The 11,817-nt window shown below is 36.8% G+C and overlaps 1 protein-coding gene across 1 annotated transcript in view; it reads right to left on the bottom strand.

Moving 5' to 3' along the window:
• Positions 1–602: 602 nt before the first annotated feature.
• Positions 603–11,817, bottom strand: part of ANGPT1 (angiopoietin 1) — a 163,354-nt gene continuing 152,139 nt past the window's right edge. The window contains exons 8-9 of the mRNA XM_030012726.2: positions 11,482–11,612; positions 603–1,076 (exon numbers count right to left, since the gene is read on the bottom strand). Of these exons, the coding sequence (XP_029868586.1) occupies positions 916–1,076; positions 11,482–11,612 (292 nt within the window). The 3' untranslated portion in view covers positions 603–915. The remainder of the gene's footprint in view (positions 1,077–11,481; positions 11,613–11,817) is intronic.

Here is an 11,817-nt window from a genome sequence, read left to right as displayed (position 1 = left end):
TTGCTTTCCTGTGTACTTTTGATGGAAATATTCCATGCAAAATCCCGTGTTTTCTTTAGGATAATATTTCACATTCTTTAAACCTTCCATTAATTTTTCTACATGACATTCAGGCTGCCTTTAATGAAAGAAGGGAAAAACCTCAAAACACAGCTACTTTTGTTATCACGCTATAAATCCTAGCTCAGGGATTATGCCAATTATCTGATTTACCTCTACAGAGCAACTGAAGAATTTATGCTTATTACCCTTATCATTCTTCATATGTTTGACTCAGTTTATTTATAAGAAACATGTCCTTAAAGGATTTAATGAAAAATAATATTCACACAAATTATTTGACTCTGGGATTAACATAAATCCATCCACCATTCAAATTCAGTTCATTTAAAAAAACAATATTTGGAGTGGTCACCTTGAGTGCTTTAAGATGAGTTTTGATAAAGGTGTCTCCGTAATCCTTTTTCATGGGTATAATGTTGGCTCTTCACTCACGAATAACATTCTAGTCAATAAAGCACGGTTGATACATTTCAGTGCTTCAAATTCTGATGCTGTTGCCGAATAATCTAGTATGTTTTTGCATCTCTTATTTAAAAAAAAAAAAAAAAAAAAAAAAAAAAAAAAGACATCCACTGACAAACACCAGAGTTGAGCAGAATAACCAGATCCAGTTGTTCTTCTCTGGAAAATCATTGCAGCCACCTTTTTCTAAACCAAGCCTCCCCAAGTCATCAAAATGCAGACTGACTGTTGGAGCATTTTGCAGGTTATGGAAGGATAATGAAGAGACTTTGCATCATCCCTATATGTTGCTTTCAAGAAGCCCTTCACCTTTTACCTTCAGACTGTGATAGTGGTGCTGCTGAGGGCAGTGTTGTCCTGGTTTGTTCTGGGATCCACCGATGAATGCTTTTAAAAGTCCAAGGGCCGAATCATCATGGTGGTGGAGCGCAAGGAGTAGCTGGGGCCTTTGAAATAATGCCATTTGATGCCGTTGAGCTTTCCGTGGTTTTGCCCAGCTGTGTAGAACATCCCATTGAGATTGGAGGGGCCGCAGGCATCAAACCACCACCCTGAAACCAGTAAGACAACCAATCAAGCTGCAAGTGCACTAAGCATTTTTATTTTGTTTTATAGGTTTAGCTGATTAGCAAATTCTGGTATTCCCAGGCTCATAAATACACCCGGGGAGGGGGGGGGGGGGGGTATTTTCATTTTTTGCTCTTTTGTGCCATTCTGTAGCTAGTGGTGCTGGAGAATGCACAGTTGTATTTAGAGTTGGAAAAGTATTTAAGTCCTAACTCATTCTGGTTTTATATGCAGTATGTGAAGCAAGAACAAGACCAACACAGACAAATAAACTGCTTTCCATGTTTAGAAAGTATTACAGTTCACCCATCTCATGTACACCGCAGAAAAACACTATAATTCATAAATATTTTGCATAATTTCACTTGTTTGGTTATTTTGCATATAAACATGATTTAATTTTATTTACTGGTCCTTTTCTGTTGCTTTAACTGTGATTGTTCAATTGCTCAGACAGTTTGCTTTTACTCTCAGGTTAGATGTTCTTAGGAAACATTGGTTATAAGTATGGTGGTGCTGCCCTGTTATAATGATTACAATATTAGAGATAATCAGTATTCAGAATGGTGTACAAGGAGACAGGTAAACTCTTTCTTTAAGGCTTATGATAAATCTATAATGAAGACTCAGCGAATTAATGGAAGGACTAAGTGAAGAAGACAATTATAACATTGTAGGATGCTGACAGTCAGAATACCTATGTGCATGGATATATGATTTAGATGATTACCTGAGTGTGCATGCATTTAGGTGACAGTATGGTCAACTTCAATCAACATATATTCATTGCATGTACAGTTTGGGCTGGAATAGTGACATTCAATCCTTAATCTTAATATTTTGAATAGGAAAACCTATTAAATCTTGAGCTTCCTAATCTTGATCTTGGAATGTGCCAAATGCTTTTGGGTCAGCAGAGTCAGGAGGGTCCTCGCTCAGATCCATCTGACTTCACTTCTCTGCAAAGCCTCTGAGCAAGTTCACACCCAGCACTTAGAAAACTGACAAAAGTGCATTCAATTTTTTTTTTTTTTTTAAGTAGGTTTTAGGCACTTTATTTACATGTCTACAGGTAGCAGAAAATTACTAGTTACTTGACTATCATTGACTCCAAAAAGGTATTACAAATGTTACTGACTGATATCAAAGTTAGGCTTAGAAAGTTGCTAACTGCCTTTTCTGCTCCCCTACACTGCCTGCTCTTTCCTAGCAAGATGCAGCTTCCTACTCATTAACCCATTGAACTCTGTGTGCAATTGCATATATTTTATTCTACTGGAAAGACAGGGCAAAAAAATGTCTTGCCCAGATGCTTGTGCTTCTAGTTCACTGCTCCAGCAGCTGCAAAGTTCTGAAAAGTGAGGTGACACAGATTTAGAAAAAAACCCAGAACTTTGCTTTTTGAGGGCAAACCAGCAATCTAGCTTACGGAATGGCCCTGTGAACTGTTGTGTTGGCATAACTGAAGGAGTAGTAAACTGAGAAGTTAGGATAAAAAAAGAAGTGTAACAGCTCAGGAACTTTTCAACCTGAGTTTTCTGCCAAAGAAAATGCATGTAGAGCCATACCTCCACCTTTGTGAGTGCTCTGTTACCATTGCACTGAAAATAAACCAGAAATATTTATCAAGTACTTGTAAATGTTACTAACAACGACAGAGGTTTTGCTCCCATTTGTATGACTGAGTGCAGAAAATTTGAACTTGCTACAAGTGTAGGTTTGGTTGCAAAGTGTATGCAAAAAAAAGTCATATCACCTTTAGACATCTGCAGTGAAGATGTGTGTATGTCTTTAACCAATGGAGAAAATGGAGTCAGTAGTGAAATACAGTGAGAATCTTCAGACCTATTTTAAATTGTTGCTTTAAGATGAAATTAATCAGTTAACTCTCTTGTCTACATCCCCAAGATCTTTTCTCATTAAGGTGAATTTTAGATTGCCACAGGAGTCAGAGTTTTAAGGAAAACTCCAGACAACATGAAACTTGGCAACACAGAGATTACAGAACACAAACTGACAAAGATAAACTAGGTGACATGCTGACTCCACTGAAAGTAGTGGGAGTTTTGCTGTATATCTCGATGGGAATAGAATTTTCTCTCCAACACCTTACAGAGTATCTATGCAATGTAACAGAAAGATGCCTAGTTCAGGCTGAGGAAGGCAAAATGAATCCCCAGACTGCAAAGAGCTGATATTCCCCATGTCAAAAATATATTAACCTCAATGGCTAGGAACTCTATTTGTTAGAAAGATTTCTTCTGGTGGTATTTTTTTTTTTTTTTTCATCGTAAGACCTATAGGCTTTGTGAATCTTTAACACAGGTCTTATGCATCTTTTCATGTAATATGGGTTGAACTGAGCATTTGCCTTCATGTATGAAGGCAGACAAGATCATAAAGATCAGGTGGTGGCTTTTGCTTTTGGTGGTTGAATGCCACTTTATTTTAAAAAGTTGTTTCAGTCTGCACATCACAGCTTTGTAATCTTCCTAGGACCCCCTGCAAACCTTTTTCAAGCACCACCGGTACTGGCAAACTGATCATCTAGTGAGTGGCTACTGAATTCTGCAGGTGCTGCTGTGGACTGAAATGCAGAATTTTAAATTTTCGGTGTGTTTCCCACTCTGACTTCTGGAAATGGAATTAAACTGTGAGATGCTCCTTTTAGACAATGTGCATTGCCCTAGTGAATCCTCCAATTTCATCATATTCAGTGGTTAGCCCTTTATCTACCTATCACGAATGTATTGTATGAAGGTATTTTAAACTATGCCTTACTACTACTGATATGATATTGATCGTGATTAGCCTTCAAATCAAGTGCTTACTCTGTCCTTTGTATTCAGATCCATGTAATTCATGTTTCTAGTCTTGTAAAGTAATTTCTTAGATTTTGGATAATACTTAGTGGGCTTTTTTCAGAAGTAACACTTCATAATGAACTCTTGAGGGAAGAATTTATGCCAGATAAATTCTGGCAAACTTCTATTTTGATACAACTGGCCTCCATTTGATTACAATCTTATACCTAAGGGGGCAATAACGAAAGAAAGAGAAAGCCGTACAGCTGATGTTTTACTGTAACCAGAGTATAATCTTGTAGAAACTTAAGACAAAGTTAAACAGAGGAAATCTAATCGTCATTTTTCAAAGCTGGAACACAGATGCAGCTGGGTTCTGTTTATGGTGTTGGGATGAAGACATGGCAAGCTGTGCTAGTTACCATTTCATCTTAAAGGAACAGCAATAGATGTGTAAATGGCCTTTTCGGGGAGGTTTTCAGCAGTACCCTACAAAATCTATGTTAAAATGGAATGAGTTGAAGAAACTCAACATTTTATAAACCTTTTGTGAGGACCTGCTCAAATCTCTCATCATAGATTTCTTCTAAATAAATACTTCTTTCACAATGTGTTTTAATGAGCATCTTTTTTTTTTCTACTATAGTGTTCTTGTTACTGAGACTGTATGAATTTTTTTAAAGATGTTTCCTGATACTACATTACATTGTTGGGTTTACTTTCTCTCTATCTTTCTTTTTTTAAGTGTTTTTTTTCTTCATATGGTTATTTCTCTCCATCCTCCCCTGCAGAGCTCTAAAAGCTCTTCATGCCCCAGAGGGCCTCAGATTATCACAAGACTTCCTACTGCATGTCTCAACACCAAAATCCACATCACTGAATGGATACAAATGTTTTTTCAGATGCCTTGTATATTGGGGGAAAGAGGAATGGAAGCAGTGACTTCCTTGGTAGCTATGAGGGGGTGGGAGAACATAAAACAGAGGTTTCTGAAAGAGATACCTGCAGCACTGCCATTGGAAAAACACCAAATAAAGCAGCTCCAGAGCTGTGAGACAGTCTGACCCAAGAAAGACTCCCAGTAGCTAGATGTTGGCTTATTCCCCGGAGTTCATAGAATTTTCCTCTCATGAAGAATCTTGTTTATTTTTAACTACAAGGTAATGGCTTTCCCAAATAATTATCAAGTCTTCTCTGAATAGCAATAAGATTTTAACCTCAGAGATAACTTTTGGCAATGATTTCCATGGGATATTTGAGTCATGCATGAGAATCATGAAGGGTGGGCATTATGAGAAATAATAGAAGCAGTATTTTAAAGTGACTAATGAAGTGGTAAAGAGGAGGCTTTCATGAGAAGGTTAAGAGAGTTTCTATTCAGAAACACAGGTAGTTTCTTCAAGTTATTGTGATCACAAAGTCACTAATTGCTTATTTGAACTGAGGGTGGTTCAGTCTTTTGTGGTTAGCCCACCTCTAATAATTTGTATAGTACAAGCAACACTACCATCTCTGTTTGCTTTAAAAATCCTTAGGTCATAAAGTATATTGTCCAAACAAAAAATAATTTAGATAATACACTGCTAAGTTGTTTGAAAGTTCAGCTATACAAATAAACATGAATCTCCACTGTAGACAGCTGCTCTTCTGGAGCAGTTAAAGCATGATCATGCTTTGTGGACTCTTATGCTTTGGCCTTTAATTAGTGTTGCTACTACCTCTGGGAAGTTGTTAAATCTCATGTCAGCTCTTTTCATTAAATAAATGTATTTTGAATGCTTCAGTCTACTTCAGCCACCTGTCACCAGATAGTTCAGCTCCACAGACCTGCTTGTACCATATTGTTGGCTGAATATGAATGTATATTAAGATAATTTCTATAAATTCTTGCAAAAAACTAGCTAATGAAGGAGCATTGCTCAAATGAGTAATGATACTACAAGAAAAAAAACCGCAGCCATATTTTATAATGGTTTCCTGAAGTCACAAGTATAATTTTTATATGATAGAATCTTCTTTGTCAAAGCAACATAAAAAAGACTTTTGTATGCCAAAGCTAACAGCTTGCCTTTTTTGGCTTGTTTTATAAATTGTAATTAAGCATGTATGTAAAATTCTTTGTTAATAACCTAGGGCTCATCAGTTCATGAGTGCACTGTAAATCTAGCATGCATTGGGAACTTGCTAATGATGACGACTCAGGTCTGATGAGACGTTTTTAGCTGTCTTTTACATACTAAAAGAATAGGTGTCTAAACCCTGCACATTTGATGGCAGACCTTTTCTTCACACATCTGTCTCTGCTCTCCCTCTTGAGTACATTGAATGCCTCCAAATGCAGTAAGATCAATACAATCCATTCAATAAGATCCGCAGTATGTTTGAATGGTATATTTATATGGGTTTATGGGATAAATGGATCCTATGAAAAGCCAGTATTTATTTCTAGCCCTCTGGGTTTGTCCATAAAATTTAGTGCATTTGGCAACAAAGCCAATAAGAACAATTTCTAATGTAAAAATATTGAAATAGTCTTCATTGTTCAAAAGACATAATTGATTTTATGAAAGATTTCAATGTTTCTGACATTCTGTACTTTAAAGAAGTTAGATGGTGATACTTGGGCTCTGTTTGACTTTGCATTCATAATTTCTCAGCTAGAAGACTGGGTGCTGTTTTGGATGACACCTCAAGCGATATGTGGATCCACTGAACAGAGTCCAAAAGACTGAATGTAAGAGAAAAGATTTAGGGTTGTTTAGTCCAGAATTCAAAAGACAGGTTGCCAACAGTCTCAAATTCATAAAAAAGCTGCTGAATAAAGTAGCTTTTCAAAGGAATGCAAAGGAATGGTCTATTCTTTCTAGTGATGGAGGATAGGACAAGATGGAACACACTTAAATTATTATAGCATTATTTGAGTCAACAAATAAAGATTTCTTACATTAAGTGTAGCCAAACTCAGTAACAGATTATATTATGAGAATGAATCTCTATCACTACAAATCTTGAAGATGAACAGAAAGACAGAAATAAATAGGTAGAGAAGAGTCTGTCTTAGAAAGGGCCTAAATGACCTCTGGAAGTAGTTTCCAGGCCTATGTTATTTTATTCATTAGAGTATTGGATTGACCAGACTATCACTTAGCAATTGGTACTTGACATTCTAAAGCTTAAATCAGAATTTAGCTGTCAGGATATGACATAAAGGCATTAGCTTTTCATATCAACTGGAAAACACAGTCTTTTTTATAAGGACCTTTTTATGAGGTAAAAATAACATGAAACTTGCAGACTGGTGACCATGTTCTGATCTTCTAAATATATCAACAGAATATTTTTTAAGTTAGTTACTTCTTGGTGTTCTCCTAATACTTTATTACTGTTGTCCATACTTAACCCTGATAAACATAGCAATATAGTAAAGATTTTGTTAAAAGTGCTGAGTAGTCATATGTGTAATGAAATATTTCTAATACTTCTAGCCTAAATCAAATAATATTCCAATCACTTCTAATCTGCATGGTGGTTATATTTTTCTGTAAAAATGTAAGGCAATATAAACGATACTTCATGAATGGTGTTTTATGAGTATCTTCTTTATGAAAGCAACAATATGCATAAAACTTAAAAATTGATGCTTTCCTATGTAAGTAGTTGTATATCCAGGGGTTCAAGTTTGATACTTTTATGTGTGCTGAGGTTGCTACTTTCAAAGTCTTTGTTTCAAACACAGTATAAGAGAAATTGTGGCTTTTTCTAATTGGATAATGTGCGGGCAGATTTCTATATTCAGCCAAGAACTTCCCTCCATAGCATTCTTGCCAGACATTCACAAAATTCACCAGTTGGAGAAAAAAGCAGTGAAACAATAGGCAATGAGTGCACCACTGCTTGGGATTGTTATTGAGCAGTCTCTCACTTAATAGATGACAAATCCATTGAGGATTACTAAATACATGGGAACTCTCTCTGACTCGGGAAGCTCCTGAGACGCAAAAGATACTGGGAAAATACTCAGGGGAAGAATAATTTATTTGCATTGTTCTTGTACCCATACTGAGGCATCTGCTGTTGACTGCTGTCAGAGACAGGAGACTGCGACTGGGTGGATCTCTGCTTCCAGTAGAACAAAAAAAGTTATTTCAATAATCCTGTGCTGTTTCAATACTAGCAAGAGATCTATAAAGTCTCCCTGTGACTTTGTCAAACTATTTCAGGGATCAGAAGTTTAGCAATGGTCCCGCTTATCACCTGAAGCAAGGTAAACAAATGCCTGTGTGAACACCTCAGACTGCAGCCAATGCAAGACAAAATAAATCACCTTAAGACTCTTTCACTATGGGCCAAGTTACCATAAGTCACTTTCCAGTGACTGAAAACAATTGTACAAACAATTCCTGGGGCTCAGCTGACAGGTGGTATCCTGGTGGGATGCTCTAATTTGGCCTTGTGCCCACAAATCTGATCCAGAGACATTAAGTGCACTTCTATTGGAAATCTGTCTGAAGTGCCTTGGTCATCTACTCAGTGCTTCATTCTGGTGATAGTTTGTTATATTTTAAGTGCTGTTTCTTGCAAAAAGCTGTGTATGTACCTCACTGGCGTACTCTTCAAAATAATGCTTGAAATGATATGGGGATATAACCTTTTGTTCAGTTTATTGGCCTGAGATATTGTACCAGTTCTTAACAGGTATTTTCATTACATAAAATTTTTTTACTATTTTGACAAATGTTAAGTTCAAATGAAGAATTTATTTGAATACATATGGTTTGTCTCCCTTTAAAGTAAACTAAGTATGCTTAGTTTAGATTTTCCAAGGCACAAAAAAGCAGCTAAAATATTTAACTACCATATAAAGTTTACAGGGGCTAAGAATATAGCTCATGAATGTATTTTTTAAGCCATTCCCTAAAATCAATGTTAAGATAGAGTCAGGGAGCACAGCATGGCTCTTGAAAGGACGAGAAACACACACACACAAAACTCTGTTGATGCTACTGTATTATTCACCCAGTATTTAATTTCTTATTCTGGGGAAGAGGGAGGAGAGAAAGAAAGAGAGAGAATAATGGTTTTGATATAGACCAAATAAAACTGACAACTAGTAAGACCACAGAGAGAAATGTGTGTTTTCCTTACATTTTTATTTTCAGCCTTGACTATAACCATATCACAGTCTTGAGCTTCAGCTTATCTCAGCCTTTATTCCTGACATAAATACATTCAGTTCACCTCATAGAGATAACAGGCTCACCCAAACTGTCAAGATAGCTAGAAACCTGCCTGTAGATTTCATATCATTCATCATTAAAGAACTCTCTGTGATGTTGCCAAAACTAACAGAGTCTGGTATCTTTTGGAAAAAAAAGAGGTTTTCCAAAACCTTTTATCATTGCTACTTTTCTTAATTAGTCTTTGTCTGTGGTACAAAACTGAAATCTATTCACTAAACAAATGTTTTGGTATTTAATTCAATTTCTGATATTTCTCAAGGGATGAGAAAGTCATTTCAAGCAGCAAAGCATAACAGTGTTTGAGAAGTCTAGCATGGATAAAGTCTTTCTGTTCTTGAAGAACTACAAATTACTCAATGCTGTATAGCCTATCTCCAAAAGACTAGTACTCAGAGTCTAGTCCAAAGGACTAGACTCATCTATCTCCAAAGGCTAGCTGCATCTCCTTTTACTCTGCAGTGATTTTTTTCTATTTGTGGTTTCCTCAGCCTTTGGTAATTCTCCCCCTTCCTCCTTATTCCTTTCATTTGCTACCAGTATATTCCAATATGTGGTTTTCCTGTTGATTTACAGGACTGTTGCAGCAAAATATATGTGAACCTGGTGGAATGGTTGTTCAACAGCAGCTGACCTTAGCGGGGCATTGACCTGCCATAGAAGTCAGGGCAGAAAAATAAACAAAACCCTCAGCTCCCAGAATTAGCTGTCTGGGAGCAGAGGTATTTCCAGGCAGCTGAGATACATGAATGAGTCTGCACTCCAGCACAGACACAACTCACATTTAGAAGCTTCTCACTAGACTCTGGTCTGCCCTGGAAGTAAGACACTTTAATTTAGCATGGTCCCTAAAGGGAAAGGTCAACAGTTTTAATTAAATTAAACTGTTGACTTCTTACACATTGTCTGTCTCCAGAACTACCTGGTTAGCTTCTTTTTTTATAGAAATGGAAAGGTAGTGTCTGATCACCTGTCTATTGGAAAAAGTTTCCCATGCTGATCTTTAATAAGTTATCACTATAGGAAGTCAGGAAAGTTTGAGAAATTGGCTTCTTAAAGACTCTCCCAACTGGGTCATTTCCAATCTGCAAAAGAAAATGAGGATCTAGGTTGTGCATTTGATATAAATTCCCAGTGATGGGAATCCATCTTCTGTTAGCAGATGATAGCTTTAGAGTCTCACATATGCCTGAATATGGCCTGAGCTGGATTCAGTCAGGGTGCCAGTAACCACAAATAATATCAGTTTTAACAGTGTGATCCAAAATGCTGAATAACTTATATGCTATAGGATTTTTTCCAGAAAAGTTAGAAATCACTGAGGCAGAGTCTCTGAAGAAGATCAGGTGTGAAGATAAGGGCCTTTCTTGGTCACACAGTCAATGAACCAGGGAATTCCAATTTAAGCTTTCTGCTTTAATGTGGTGTCCTAGAGATAAAAATGAGTTTGCCCATACAGAGACTAGGAATAAGCATCATTTGCCAGAGAAAGTTTTCACTCTTGTGCAGAGCTTTACATGTCTGTATGGGGAGATAACCTCAGCTATTCCTCCTCTGCACTGGAGGCAACAAATATCAGTCTCATACACTACACTTGCTGGCAGTCAGATTGACTTGGTGCTTTGAACTGTCCCAGTATAACTTCTCTGTGCTCTCCCCTACCTTGACTCTTCTTTCTTTCTTTCTCCAGCTCGACTCAGCTCACTAAGGATACTGTTTTAAATCTTCTAGAATGGCTAAGTGCCATAATTTGAACAGGGGGTTGCAGGTCTAATCTTTCACAGGTGAGTGAATTAGCCATTACATTAATTATGTTTATATGTATATATGTATAATGCTCACATAAGACAGAAAGCTGAATCATTATAGTTATTTCAATAACAGAATCATACCCCTAAGTAAAACAGATAATATATTGCAAGTCCAGATTCTGATTGTTTTTAAACTTTACCTTCTATTGTCTATTTCCCTGCATTTTCTCTCTTCTTTTTTCTGGCTGATTCTCCCACTTCTTACAAAGTTCTTTTCCCCTTCATCTCTTAGCTTCTTGTCTCTTACTTTGCCTTTCTTGCCTCAATAATAACACTAACTTATGCTTTCCCCTTTGACATTGTTGCAACAGCTTCAGTGTAGAAGTATACTGACTGTACCTCCCTTCCCTGCTGATAGGAATCTTGAGGTATTGGCACTACCACAATACATATACAGAAAAGAGTAGAAGTAATAATAATAAAAGGAATTTTCACACAGTACGTACACATCCATGAATGCAACTTCATCCATGGTTGCTTTAGGAAAGCAGAGTAGATTCCTATTAATGTACCACATATTTTCAGAGTTGTACTCACCTCCAGTCAACATAAGAGCACATTTACACATGCAGTTGTCATTGTCAGCGTCTTTTGTACTGAATTCAGCACCATGTAAGATCAGGCTACTCTGTTTTCCAGCTGTTCCACTATGACCTTTTAAATAAAGCCTGAAACAGTAAGAGAAAATAATCAGTGTCACCAAAAAGAAAAATAAAAGATCCAGATCTCTTTTCATATCAGGTTTGCCTTGTATGAAGTTCACTCAGAAAATACAGAAATGTCTTGTGTTTTGGCTCAATTTCTTTGTTGTTTCAGGTTTAAAATGGGGACATTCAGGGTTTTCCGATATATCTGTAGTGGCACATTGTCCTT

This window comes from Aquila chrysaetos, chromosome 4 (assembly GCF_900496995.4).
Source record: "Aquila chrysaetos chrysaetos chromosome 4, bAquChr1.4, whole genome shotgun sequence".
NCBI lineage: Eukaryota > Metazoa > Chordata > Aves > Accipitriformes > Accipitridae > Aquila > Aquila chrysaetos.
Note: the sequence above shows the minus strand (reverse complement) of the source record. Positions and strands in the feature narration are given on the sequence as shown.